At 36.7% G+C, this 15526-nt stretch overlaps 1 protein-coding gene across 1 annotated transcript; it reads right to left on the reverse strand.

Moving 5' to 3' along the window:
- Positions 1-3185: 3185 nt before the first annotated feature.
- On the reverse strand, positions 3186-9622 carry LOC121444521 (RNA-binding motif protein, Y chromosome, family 1 member B-like). Its single transcript, XM_041646337.1, is given in 10 exon segments — positions 3186-3232; positions 3235-3503; positions 3846-3938; positions 4016-4101; position 4519; positions 5256-5364; positions 6026-6175; positions 7624-7795; positions 8926-9032; positions 9514-9622. Coding segments are annotated over 10 exon segments (1143 nt in total).
- Between the last annotated feature and the right edge of the window lie 5904 nt (positions 9623-15526).

Genomic DNA, 15526 nt, shown 5'->3' on the forward strand with positions numbered 1-15526 from the left:
GAGACTGAGCGTGTGGCACAGAAACTCTTTTCATCCAAGTTACAGCCAAATCTGACATGCAGAGCACTGCATAGTCTGGAAACATCTCTCTGTATGGTGGCAGGAATCCACCATGTTCTCCCGCCTGCCTAAGCCTGATTCGGCCGTCTGCCCAGGTGCAGGCAGGGAGCACTGAGCCATTGGCATGGTCTTAGCTACTTTCTTCCCAATCCCAAGCAGGAACAGAAACATTCAGTCCCATAAAAGCCATTGAAATGCTTTAAAAAGCCAGTTTGCACTGGCGGCACAGCCCCAGGAAGCCGCGTTTTAAAATGATGCAGCTTTTTTTCTGCCGCTGTTGCTGAATCAGGAAATCTCTCTACAGCACGCCCTAGCAAACAGCAAAAGGCTGTGTTAAACTCTGTTTTTTCTTTGTTTAAAATTAAGCTCTCTCAGGTTTTACATGGAGTTTGTTACCACGTTGGGCAGCCACTCTGTAGTGATGAGCAGCGGGCTGTGTCCTGCCCCCCCCCCCAGCTCCCGCATGACTAGCTTAGCCCCAGAATAATTACATGGAAACTATTCTTTTAAACACTGCCTGGCCCATTATCTGTAGCCTCTTACTTGCTAACTCTCACATCTTGATTAACCCATTTCTAATGAGTGTAGCACCAAGAGGTGGTGTCTTACCAGGAATATTCTTAACCTGCATCCATCTCAGAGAGGAGAGCTATGGCAACTGACTCACTTCCCTTCTTCCCAGCATTCTGTTCTGTCTACTCCACCCACCTAAGGGCTGGCCTATCAAAGGCCAAGCAGTTTATTAATTAACAAATGAAAGCAACAGATAGATGACACTCCCACATCAAAAGGCAGACAAATAAAATACATTTCCTAAAGCACTGGGGAAAGAGCTATACTTAGAACCTCAGAGAGTTGAGGCAACTGCTTGAGGTATCTGAATGGAAGCAAATCCACACAAAGGTAGAAGTGCATAGTAATACAAGGCAATGCTTGTCTACAATTAGAGCCAAACTTCTGAAATATTTGAAATCAAAATAATTGATATGTTTAAATAAAATGTCTATCTGTTGAATCCAGACATGACCTAAGATGATGGTGCTTCAGCAATTCACTTGCTAATCACACTTTGATGATGTAACTTCTCTGACGCGTATCAAGAATTAGATACTAAGTATTTTTCTCAAGTTGATTTAGGTTTTCAGGATTTGAAAGCATTAGACAAGTTCTTCTAAAAAAGATGGTTAGCTACACATTTGTATTCTCAACAAAAATCTACCTATAGGAGACAGAAATTCCATAGATCTTACAAAAATCCCAAGGAATTGCATAAAGGAATCTTATTTTTTCAGCTTTCATTAGCTTTTTATTGACACTGACAAATATGCATGAACAGAACATGTAAAAAACAACAAATTTATAAGAGAATGTTACCATTTCCACAATTTCTCATCCTATGTGATTTGTTAGTAAAATCCTTGACTGGCAGTTTTCCCTTTTTATTTAAAAGCATGCATGTATCTTTTCATCAAATAATGTAAAATTACTCTTCAAATGATCAAGGAAATCAAAGAATCCTATTGTAGCACAGTGAATTAACAATAATACTTACAGCCCTGGCTGCAAATCCAGGCATTCAGTTTCACTTAACCTAGCCCTTGATCCACAGAGCTACATAGCAGTGGAGTCTCAGTGCAAAGGACAGGTCCTTGATTTTTCTGAGCTTCTAGGAACATTGGTGAAGGCTAATCTTAGGAAAATGTGAAGAGGAATGACAAGGCAAGGATACCCTAACTTCTTTCATCGTTTGCCAAAGTTTATTTTCTGCCAATTAGATCCTAATTAACCAGACTTAATTAAAAATAGCTAAAGCTTGTTACTATCTCTTACAACTTAACCCATTTCTATTAATTTATGTGTTGCTACATGGCTTATGACTTGTTACTTCATTTTCTAAATCTCCTGCTCCTTGTCTGGCTGTCAACCACACCCTTTTCCCAGCATTCTGAGTCTAGTTTTCCCACCTAACCTCTTCCTGCAGTTTCTGGCCAGTTAGCTCTTTAATAAACCAATGAGAGTAACCCATCTCACAAGCATCTAAAATAATTATTCGACAATACCAGCTTTTTAGTGTGGGTCTTACCAGCTCTGCTGTGTCTTAGAGACTTACTTGCAGTTGTGCCCCACTCCACTCCTAGATGCTGCCCTACTGGCAGCTAGCAGGACTGGCCAGTGGGTACTAGAACGTGTTGTGTATTTCTAAGTTCACAGAACCAAAAGTGCAAGAATTACAGTTCTTTTGGAGGCACAATGTTTTTAGTTTTCCATCTTTCACTTATAAAAATCTCTAGTGATGGGTTTTTGAGAGTCATCCAATCTACTATCTATCCAAAATTTGACTGACATTGCTAAGGTAGTCTTTGTATATTTATTCTTCTGTAGTTTTTCCTTTTACATTTTAGTCTAGCATTTTTTTCTGTATTCTTTTCAGGTTTTACTTCTAGGATTGTAATTTTTCCCATATTTTTCCTACCAATACTATGGCTATAATGGGAGTCAACACTTTGGACAAACCTGCAGCATGAACAATTATACTTGTGCATGTTCCTACCAAGTGCTTTTGTAGCCTCATATATTATCCAAAGTATTTGCATAGATGTAAAGTGAAGTTGCTTATTACAAATGATACAAAATCCTTCTATATATTTACATATAATACTGAATTTGTGTCTCAGAATCCATAAACTTTAATATAAACTCACTCTCTAAATAAAGATGTTTCTATGTTTTTTTAAACCATAATAAAACCAGACAATGGTATTTCATTGCAACTTTTATTGACAGACTTTTTTAACAATGCAAAAACTTAATCTCTACTAGAGTAAATTCTATTTCTACAATTAACAATTAAGAGATTTTATTTAACAAAGAGTTATTCTGAACAGTTATACCTTTCTCATCTTTAGTTTCAGAAAAGAATTCATGGTTGGAAAGTTAACTTATTTTACTTTCCCCCCAAACTAATGTATTTCAGTATTCAAGCAACACAGTAAAACTTAAAATATGTCTCTTCTCCTAAATCAACATATTTTAGAATTCAGATAACATAGGGATAACGTTTTTTTTTTCCTTTTGGAAATGAAGTTAGGCACACAACTAAAGACTTTTAGTATCTGCCTCTACTTTCATATCTGCTTTCTCCATGACCTCCAATAGAGCTCCCAAACCTTGAACTACTACTGTATGATTCACGAGATGGCATATATATCCTATCCATAGGTGAATGCTCTCGTTCTTGTCTGATCCCACACTCAGGATATTCCCTATCAAAAGGTGGATGAATTCCTTGCCTACCGCTATGTTCATAACCACTTGAGTATGTATCACTTCGGCTGCTTGAGTAATTTTCTTGGCTTCCACTATATCCATCTCGTGAGCTACGATAGTCATCATAGCGGTTGTTTCCTCTGTAAGTCCCTCTTGCAGATGGTGCCACACGGAAGCTTCCTAAAATCCACAAATAACCATTAAGAAATCAACAATTTTTTTAATAGTATATAATGATTTTAAAGTTCCAATGTGTGCTTTTATTTTCTGAAAATGGGCTGGGATTTCAAGTTCTCATACTGTCTCTTAATTCACTGAAATAAGCATGGACATTATTTTAAAATGCTTTTTCACAGACTAGATAAATGTAAGAATGGCTATTTACTCATAATAGGAATAAGTTAAGAATGCAAAATTACAAATACTGTAAACATCCCCTAATTAACCAATAATCCATGCTACATTTCTATGTAAAATTCAATTAAACAGCAATTATTTATTAAGTAAAAATAGGACACTTACCATAACTTTCATAGGTATCTCTGTATGAGCTTCCACTAGAATATTCAGAATAATCTCTACCCTGTCCTCCACTATAGCCAGCATGTTCACTAAATTGTAAAAGAACATTTTAATTAATGCATGAATAAACAATTTCAGAAACATATTCCATAAAATATTGTAATACCTGAAGACTTTAGACGCATGTTCATCCCGAGAGCTGTAAAAGTCATAATCACGGTATCTGTATCCTCTAGAGGTTGATTCATATTCCTTGATGTCTCGAGAACTTGGATAAACTCTCCTTGAATAACTTAAATTAAAAATAACCATTCAAATTTTTAGGTTTGGCTAGTGGGCCAGTGAATCCAGGGGAACTGGCAAAGATATTAACAGGTACTTCTCCAAATAATACAAGCCAATGGCCCCAAACATCAACTGCATTCATAAAAATTACTAAATATTATTATAAAAATTCAAATAAAATATGCTAATTAAGCACAACTATCAGAATTATTAAAATTTTTTAAAATGCAGATAAACACAATACTTTGGAAGAGAGAGATTGTATAAAACCTAAAACCTTAAAACAAGACTGGTAAGATATAAAATGACAGTTTTATAAAATAACATATTAGTATATTAGCAAGCAATTCCATTCCAGTACACTTAAAAAAAACTGAAAACAACTCTAATAACTGTAACATGAATGTCCATACCATTGCTACATCACAAACAAAACCAGACAGCTTAAAAATTATATACACGTAATAAAATATAAGTCATAATAGAAATAAAATAATATAAAAGATTAAATATGAATATACCATTCTAAAGTAAACAGCTCAAATCAGAATACAGCATATTATTTGAGCCTTATTAATAAATAGTATATATCTAGAATATGACTGAGCAATTGAAAGGTAATAATTTTTTGCATTGAGAACAGATGATAGAGTTTTTAATTACACATATGCAGAGCACGAGTATGAATGTTTGTTCTTAGATATGTTCCAAAGTCTGTTCAAGACAGTGTCTCATACTGTTCTGGAACTTTGTCATATAGGCTAAAGGCACATGAGGTTCTCCCAAACAACACAGGTGAGATTATAGGTCTTATACCTGACTTGTTCATGGGTTCTGAGTATCTGAACTCAGGTCTTCATCTTATGAAGGAATTATGTGGCTCAATGAGCCATCTTTCAAGTTTCTAGAAAATATTTTATGTAAGTATCTATTTACATAATTATCATTTGTGAGAAATGTGGTAGTGTATGGTGGCCAGAAAAATCTCTCTTTTCCTGAGATTTTGTGACATCTTGACATCTCCTTAGACTTTGACACTAAATATATTGTTTTTATATGGCACTAAATACATTAATTAGTTACAACAATGAAAATTTAACAATTTTGCTATTTTTCTTTACCTGTCTTTAGAAGAGTGTCCATAATCCCTTGGTAACAGGTAGTCATCTCTTCTTGAAGACAGTGTCTCTTTTCTTGGTACATTTCTGGAAATCTCTCGACCATGTGGTTCTGGACATATTATTACAAATATTATTTTACAAATATTTCAAGTTGTAAATATTTTAAAGTAACATAATTAACAATGGATTTTTCTTTCCAAAATACTTTTTAAAATATTCTAAATCAAGCATGCTCCATCTCTACACCTGCCTTGTATGAAGAAATAATCACTTGGTGTGTTTTTTTTCTGACACAGTTGTCATATCAGTAAATGGTACCACATATTTCAAACATAGTTTTCAATGTAGTCAAATATCAATCTATTTAATTTATAGTTAACAAACTGCTCATTTATTTTCATTATTCCAACTATGTCATTTATATTTTAATGATCTTTACTCATATTGCTTATTGCATGCTTTATTATATTGTTTCTCTACCACCTAAAATTCTCTAATCAAAAATGAATGTAGGTGGGAGGCCTTGGACTTCCCACAGGGCAGGGTGCCTTGCCTTCTCTTAGAACTGGAGGGAGAAGAAGGAGGGTATGTGTGAAGGAGCGGGAGGGAAGGGGGAGGAGGGGAGGAAGTGAGAATTTTGATTGGTAATACTTATAAAGTAATAATAAAAAATATATAAAAAATTCATTATCATCATGCTTAAAATTTTTGGATACATCTAGAAATCTAGACATTTCCTGCTTTCATTTATGTGTGTGTCAAGAATTTACCCTGTCCTCTCAGTCCAGTACTGCTTCTTGTCAGAGCAGAAAGAGTAGATCTTTTAAGAGAAGGACCTTCATTTCTCGAAGATAAACTTCTTTTAACTGCAAAGTGTCTCCGAGAACTCATGTTGAAATCAGGAGTATAACCACAATCATCTGCATTTAAAGTAAAATCTTCTTAGATAAGGGACATCAATACTTCACAGAGTAAGGTTTAATTGTCATCACAAACTTATTAATTAATGCTATGGTCTTAGAAACTAGCATTTTTCCTAAATTGGTAAAATTTACTATTTCCTTTTGAAACTATCATTCCAAATAAGGGGCAAAGGCAATTTTAACATTTATTGCATAACTTAAAGCTCTACACGTTTTTTTATCATATCTGTTAAAGAAATGATAGAGAACTAGAGGGAAGGATAAACAAAAATTTATCAATTAAATAAACCTAAAATAAGTATTACATAATTTGTTTCATTACTAGGAAGAATAAATTAATTTTCATTTATTCTTATTTCCAGTAATACTCTATAAGACACATCTATGAAATACAGTAATTCAAATGTAAAAGCAAAATATACTTACCAAATACTTACCAAAAAATAAGGATAAAGGAAATAATACATCATACTGTTAAGAAAGTAACACTACTTATGAAACATACATTAAATTCTTAAAATCATTTGTTTAAACATTTAAGTGTACATTCTAATTCCAAATTGTATAAAATTTCTATTTTCATACACAAGACTAAAAATGTTAGATTTAACTCTAATGAGTAATACCTTGAGTCACAGAGGTGGAACGAGTAACTTAGTTCACCAGAAATGGCCAGAGAAGCCAGGAATTTAGGCACACACAACGCATAGGAAGGAAAGCTTAAGGACTTGGTTCTGGGATGAGGTGTATCTTGAACTGACTCTGGTCAGCTAGTTGCTACTCAGCCTCTTTGAACTAGCAGATTTTCATCCTAGTCTTTAACTTCTGAATCTTTAATAAATAGAAGGATAAAGACTTAATTTAAACCTATATATTACAGCTGTTGCAGAGTCAGGACATAGATACCAGAAGTCTCTCCAAGTCATGGTCTGAGTGGCCAGCTGGGTGCTGACTGAGGGGCTTAGGGCAACAGACAACAATTAAAATAACAGTAGAGGGCTGGAGAGATGGCTCAGTGGTTAAGAGCATTGCCTGCTCTTCCAAAGGTCCTGAGTTCAATTCCCAGCAACCACATGGTGGCTCACAACCATCTGTAATGAGGTCTGGTGCCCTTTTCTAGCGATCAGGCATACACGCACAAAGGATATTGTATACAAAATAAATAAATATTAAAAAAAAAAAAATAACAGTAGATTCATGTGTAGCCAGTAAGCCAACAGAAAAACATCAGATCTCTGAGTTCAAGGCCATCACCGCCTATTGAACAAGTTTCAGGTCAACAGAGAAACCATCTTGAGAAAACCAAAAACCAAACAAAAAGGAAATAATTTTTCTAGATTAAAATTAATAGTTTTGCTCATAATAATGTAAATAAAAGTAGAAATAGTTGTGGTTATATTATCTTACCAATTTTCAGTCTTACTGCTACTACTATGTAAAATTACCCAAATTTTCTTCACGTGAAGGGTGACTTCTTGTTCTGCTTTCTTTTCTTCCACATTTCAGAATCCTTGAATAGCCTCTGCCTCTTGAAATGGGTGGTGGTCTCCGCCGACTACCACTTTCAAGTGATGGTCTGCTGGCTTGCTCTACTTTAATTTTTTTTCCATCCAAAGACTTAAAAAGATCAAGAATATTATTAACAATGACAAATTTATTAACTTACATGTTTTAACTTTCAGTGAATCAAATATGATTTTTTTAGAATATTTGGATTCTTAAAGCAAATACATACAAGTTCATTTTTTCCACAAAGAAAAACATATGAGACAAAAACAGAATGCCAATTTTTTACAATCTGAAAAACAGAGCTTAAAATACAAAATGGCATTATCAAGAGTTAAAATAAATGAACCATAAAGGTTGGTGGAAGTGGAAGAACCCTGTTATAACAAATGATCAGTCCTAAAAATATCTAAGTAAAACAGATAAAGCAGGTTGTATACACACGTATGTATTCTATATATGCAACAATGAAAAAAAGAGACCATGAATTTGAAAGAGAGCAAGAAAGAACACATACTGAAGGATTTGGAAGGAGGGAAGGAAGAGAGAAATGACAAAATTATATTAAATTCCTCAAAAAAAGAAACACATTTAAAAAGTTGCTGGAAAATTTTAGAAGAAAATAGTAAAGAATAAACTTAAAAGTAATTTAAATTTTTTTTCATGACTCTGAAAACTGCTAGGGGAAATGCAATCTAGATTCTTAGATGCAGAAAAACAAGAGTGTCTGCTGAATCAATTTTCAAAAATGTATAAATTAATGAGGTAACCATTTTCAAAATTATTCTTACATAAGATGGTTGTTAAGACAAAACAGAATTCCAACTATAAAAATAAACAATGGTTGATGAAATAACTTTATAGTTATCTATTCTGATAATCAAAATCAATTTGACTTAACTGACATCTGTAAGATTTGTAATCTATTAAAAGGTGAATTTTACGCAAACGACTTTCTCAAGAATATTTTCCCACAGAATTTCTTCCATAACCTGTCCAAACCTTTTTCCAACATTCCAATAGTAGGCTATTGCCTGTATCTTGTGAGTTTCTTTTAAAACGTATACCCAATTCCATTATAGCAGAATATGATCCTGATGCAGATTTAATGTATATGACAGTTTGAATCTTCTAAAATCATAATTTTGCTATTGGTATATAAAAACAAAGCTAAAAATGTCAGTCAATTTTTGTGCATATTTTAGCAAACTGAAAATACAATCAATTAATTATATTCTTACCACTCCATTCATTTCTCTGATAGCATTCTTCGCATCTAGAGGATGTTGAAAAGTAATGAAAGCAAAGCCTCTAGACTTCTTAGTTTCCCGATCTTTCATCAAAATAACTGGAACAAACAAACATTTCTAATTTATAAACTTTATAAACCTAAATTTCTATAAATTTCTAAAATTATCAATTTTTAAAACACTTATATTTTGAAAAGTGAGGCACAACACAGCACCAATCATTAAGACAAACTTTAAACAAGACTCTAAAATCTTACATTCACATTATTACTGGCATTCTCAGTATCAACAGACAATAAATTTAGTGCCAGTCTGTTATTTTGTCATATATCCACAGCATACACACATGTGCATGCATGTACACACATACATACACACATGCATACATATACATACATACACGCACAAACACAATCTTGGGTATAATTTCATCTAATGCAATCAGTAGTTTTATAATGAACAGAAAATTATAAAAAAATCAAGCAGTTACAATAATGAAAATATCACAGTTTCTATAGTTCACAAAAAATACTTTATATATACTCTGAAGAGACTTAATAGTATTGTTTTAAGAGGTACCTTGTGCCATGGGTCCAAATCTTCCAAATACTATTTGAAGAGTTTTTTGTTTGGTCTCAATGTTGAGGCCTCCTATGAAAATTTTCCCAGGCTGATCGGCTTCTGCCATTTTTCTATAAGTAGATAAAAGGGTAAAAATATCATTATAACATGCTTAAAACAAAAATACAATGCAGATTTGATTCCTAGAACATGGCAGTTCAAACTCTAATTCTGGCCTTCATGAACAAGCACATGGTTCAGTGGCACACATATAAACAAAAGACTCATATACAAAGTACTAAGCAAATAAAACAAGGAAAATACATAACCTTACATCTTAATGGTATCTTCTCTCTCATTGTTTAGAACATGTTTGCTTATAGTAATAACTTTTCATGTATCCATTCTATTGGCCATTTCCTCTAGCTTTCTTCAAGCCTGCCCTTCCCATGAAGAGATGGGCCACTAGCCTGTTTTACCCATACTGCAGCATCCCATTAGTCTGCCTTTCCCAAGCTTTGTGTTCCAACAGCCTGTCCTCCTGGGAGGGGGGGGGGAGGGAGCGAGAAAACATCTACCTTTTACAAACAGTAGCATCCCACTAACCTGTATTACCCAGTCAGAGTAGACCCTACCCTTCTCAGATAGCAGTTGTTCCACCTAGGGCACAGGATTTGCTAGTTTGCTTTTCTCAGCCGGTTTATTCAACAATCTGTCCTACACAGGCAGAGGTGTTCTATTCCATGAACAGTCCTATGCTATGGTTTCATGCTGCAACACGCACCTGAGGTTTTTAGTGCAGTGTCCCACATGCATGTGCTTCTCAAAGATCAAGGTCTCACTTGAGACTTCACTCAGGCACCTTATCCTGCAAGACTGGTCTTTGCAGAGTGCACTGTAGCAGGAACCTATAATTTTTAGAGTCTAACAAATTTGCCTCTCCCAGGCTGCAGTGTCTTACTAGTCTGCTCTACCCTAGCAGCCACATATTAGGGTTCTTAAGGAACTGTGGTGTACAGTCAGCCTGCCCCACCCAAGCAGCAGAACGTTTTTAGGCAGCCTAAGCCAGGTACCTGCCACAAACCCATCGGTTAGAGAAAGCGGCATCTCCCCCTCCCACAGGGTTTCTCTGTGGCTTTGGAGCCTGTCCTGGAACTAGCTCTGTAGACCAGGCTGGTCTCGAACTCACAGAGATCCGCCTGCCTCTGCCTCCCAAGTGCTGGGATTAAGGGCAACACCACCGCCTATCCAGCGGCATTTTAGCATCCTTCTCTTAACAGGCTACAGTATTTCACAAACTGGCCATACTCAGCCGGCCTCATCTAGGAGGAGTATTCCCCGAACAGAGACCAGAGTCTTTGTAGCCTACTCGACCATGTGGGCAGTATCTTAGAAAATTTCCCTATCCCAATTACTCCAATTCTCAGAAGTCGGCTCTCCCCAGGCTCCGTCTCCCGCACTTATAAATCTGCAGCACCTCACAAACCTGTTCTACCCGGTCCACGGAGAGTGGGAAAACCTTGCCGCACGAGGTGGTAGCACGAGTCGGCTCTCCCCAGGCTCCGTCGCCCGCACTTATAAATCTGCAGCACCTCACAAACCTGTTCTACCCGGTCCACGGAGAGTGAGAAAACCTTGCCGCACGAGGTGGTAGCACGAGCCAGTTCTTAAAGGAGGTGTCTAACCAGAGGACTCTACGCAAGCGCAAGTGATGTCTTCATTAAGTCTAACCTATCAAAGTGGTGAGTCCCTCAGGCCTCTCCTTCCAGGAGGCGGGAGTCCAACCCTACACAGGTGACATGTTAGGACGCAGGCTACGTATTCCTGAACTGTAACATATCATCATAGCACGAGCTTTTCCCCCCGCCACAAGCTCTTCCTGATGCCTAACCTAAGTGGTGGTTTATCAGGAGCCTACACTGAGGCAGTGATACTATGGCATTAATACGTGTTCCTGTGGTTCAGGTGCTCTGAGCTAGGAAAGTTAAACTGACTTTGCCGTGAACCAAAAGCGGCACTTGAAACAAAATGGTGCCTAAATGCTTGGCACCTTCGGTCAAACACCTCACAACCCCAAGCCCCGCTCCAAATCTAAACAACCACTAATAGAAGCAACTAATTTAAAAACTATCAGTCACCTATTTCATACAAGTACATAGTTAAATCCCAATTTCCTCCTGCTCATGCAAATTTACCCTCCCATGAACAGACTTTGGCTCCGTTTGAAAGAATACGTATTCGGATGTATGTTCAATTTTAAAACATTTCTACCATGCATGACAGAAAAATCAGCCTGAATTATATTTCCCCGTGACAGCATATAATAACGTTATACTATCTGTACTAAAATATAGAATGAATTAATTCATTACCTTTTACTGATATTCTAATTTTTGTCTCAACAGATCACACACGCCTGAAGCAACCCGGACTTCCAACTAACGGCTCAACCAGCCTGGCAAGTAATATAAACAGGGCGCAGGAACCCGGATGTCATCAACCGCAAAGGAAGTAGGGAAGTCGGGAGCTGTAGAGGATCGAACTAAGAGATGACTTTGTTGAGAGGGGTTATGATATTAGGTTTCAGAGTCAGAGATGAAGACTTTAGTTAATGAATAGGGGAGAAGAATAGAAGTCCCCATTAATCCCGAGAGAATAGTTATAGAGTTGCTGCTACAGTTCTGGGCTTAAACCTAAGGCAGTGCACTACCTCTCAGATGTCCGTTTAAAAATTTCAAATTACCAAAATATATTCACTAACTTGTATGCATTATTTTAAAATTTTCTTCTTATCACCAAGATAGCTCAGTGGATAAGAGAACTGGCAGCTCTTCCAAAAGGTCCTAAGTTCAATTCTCTGCTACCACATGGTGGCTCACAACCGTCTATAAAGAGACCAGGTAAAATTCCCAGTGTCTGTCTCAGGCATATCCATGGCATATCTCTACTCTGCTTTCTTCCTCCCAGAATTCAGTTCTGTCTTCTTAGCCTACTTAAGTTCTGCGCTATCAGGCCAAGGCAGTTTCTTTATTAACTTATGAAAGCAACACATAGACAGGACCTCCTACACTATTTCCTCTTTTCTGTTTACACAAAAAGGAAGGTTTTAACTTTAACATAGCAAAATTACATGTAACAAAACAGTTATCAAGCAAGAATTATAGTTACAATATTTATATCTATTTTATCTTTTATCATAACTACACTACATAAACTACATAAACTACACTGAAGTTCTCTGAGTAATCCAGACTGATTATAAAATATGTAGAAAAAGGACTTGTTAGGAAGATGAATGGCACAACAGTATGGTGAGGGGACAACAGCTGGTAATGGGAGTGAATATGATCAAAATATATTATACATTTGTATAAAATGCCATAATGCAGTCCATTATTATATGTAATTTACATATGCCTATAAAAATTTTAAAATATGTAACTCACTAAATAAGTTCACATCATAAAACTTAAAATTCTTTTTATTTTATCATGAGTTAAATCAAGAAGACTCAGTAAAGCAGTTAAACCCAAACAAACTTTACCAAACCTCTAAAGTAAGTACAGCTCTATGGTAAAAAAAAAGGTAAATTATCCTGACTTGGTAGTGCAAGCTGCCTGCTTGGAGCCTGGAGCCAAAGGATTCCAGGTTCAAAGCCTGGCTGGGTTATACAATGATTTCAAGACTAGCCTAGGCAACTTAGTGACATTGTGCTTGAAAAAAATATATAAAATGATGACCAAGTTTCCATCAACAGGACTGTAAAATGTGTGTATGTGTGTCTGTCTTTTACATGTTTTTATGAATAAGTAGGATATGAAGAATTCTTAGGACATAGATCTTTCTGTACAATATAGTAAGAATATATTCATGGTAGTCAAAGGTTGTCACAAATAGTGCTAATTACTGTAATCTATGGTGTTTGAGTAATAAGGATGCTGATATATCTTTTGTAATAAATGTATCACTTTAGTTAGAGGCATTGATGTGGACAAGCAATTAGGAGGGGGAAGGATTTCTTGGGAACTCTAGGAATGTACTATTCAATATTGCTGTGCACTTAAATTGTACTAATTTTGTTGTTTGATAGTCATTTCTTTTCCATTATCTAATATATATTTTTCTTGATCCCCTGTCATATCATTGGATGATTGACAGGTTAACATAAGACATAGGTAGGTAGGTAGATAGATAGACAGGTATATATATATATATATATATATATATATATATATATATGATTTATATGTATACTTACTAATAAATATACATTATTTATTAAGTATATATTCCTCGCCCACTTTTGAGGGCTTCACATAATCTGGACTGGCCTCTTTTCTCTGATGCCTAGAATAACTGTGAACTCTTGATCCTCCTGAGACTACAAGAATGCACCACCAAAAACTGAAATGTTAAAACATTTGTATTTCCTGTTACTACAGCTATATACAGACTTCTCTTCATTATTTTAAGTATTCTATCTCCTGTCATTGTTTCTTTGATTTCACTTACTTGGAAGGTACATATTATTTTCAATCTTTTTTTTTTTTTTGGTTTTTCGAGACAGGGTTTCTCTGTGGTTTTGGAGCCTGTCCTGGAACTAGCTCTTGTAGACCAGGCTGGTCTCGAACTCACAGAGATCCGCCTGCCTCTGCCTCCCGAGTGCTGGGATTAAAGGCGTGCGCCACCACCGCCCGGCTTATTTTCAATCTTTTAGTAAAATATTTTAACATACCTGTTTGATGTCACCATTTGAGCATAGACACACTTATAGACTCCTGAACAATTTAGGATATTAGGATATTTTTTAACTCTGTATCCAATGATCCCTAATGTCCCACATCACGTCACATAATACTTGATTCCATTTTATTTTCAACTCTACCCTCCCTCATCATTGTCTTTCGTATTATTGATTTTTTTCTTTCTTTTTTTTATTGAAAAAAAATTTCCAACTCCTCCCACTCCTCTCCCCCTACCCCACACTCCTCTTCCCCTCCCTCTCCAGTCTAAAGAGCAGTCAGGGTTCCCTGCCCTGTGGAAAGTCCAAGGTCCGTCCCCCTCCATCCATATCTAGGAAGGTGAACATCCAAACTGGCTGGGCTCCCACAAAGACAGAACATGAAGTAGGATCAAAACCCCCTGCCATTGTCCTTGGCTTCTCATCAGCCCTCATTGTTCACCATGTTCAGAAAGTCCAGTTTTATCCCAAGCTTTTTCAGTGACAGTCCAGCTGGCCTTGGTGAGCTCCCCGTAGATCAGCTCCACTGTCTCAGTGGGTGGGTGCACTTCTCGTGGTCCTGACTTCTTTGCTCATGTTCTCCCTCCTTCTGCTCCTCACCGGGACCTTGGGAGCTCAGGCCAGTGCTCCAGTGTGGGTCTCTGTCTCTATCTCCATCCATCACCAGATGAAGGTTCTATGATGATATGCAAGATATTCGTCAGTATTGCTATAGGATAGGGTCATTTCAGGTTCCCTATCCTCAGCTGCCCAAGGAACTAACTGGGGACATCTCCCTGGGCTCCTGGGAGCCACTCTAGGTTCAAGTCTCTTGCCAACCCTAAGATGGCTCCCTTAATCAGGATATATACTTCCCTGCTCCCATATCCACCCTTCCTCCATCCCAACCCTCTCATTCCCCCAAGTGCCCCCCATCCTCCCCTTCTCACTTTTCTCTCCCCATTAGCCCTACCCCTATCCCACCCCACCCCCAAGATCCCAATTTTTTGCCCAGCAATTTTGTCTACTTTTCATACCCAGGAGGATAACTATATTTTTTTTGGGGGGGGGGAGTTCACGTTCTTATTTAGCTCCTTTAGAATCACAAATTATAGACTCAATGGCCTTTATTTATGGCTAGCAACCAATTATGAGTGAGTACATCCCATGTTCATCTTTATGGGTCTGGGTTACCTCACTCAGGATAGTGTTTTCTATTTCCATCCATTTGCATGCAAAATTCAAGATGCCATTGTTTTTTGCCGCTGAGTAGTACTCTACTGTGTATATATTCCACACATTCTTCATCCT

The sequence above is a fragment of the Microtus oregoni genome, unplaced genomic scaffold (genome assembly GCF_018167655.1).
Source record: "Microtus oregoni isolate MIOR12 unplaced genomic scaffold, Mior012 000129F_ref0000347, whole genome shotgun sequence".
In the NCBI taxonomy this organism is placed as follows: domain Eukaryota; kingdom Metazoa; phylum Chordata; class Mammalia; order Rodentia; family Cricetidae; genus Microtus; species Microtus oregoni.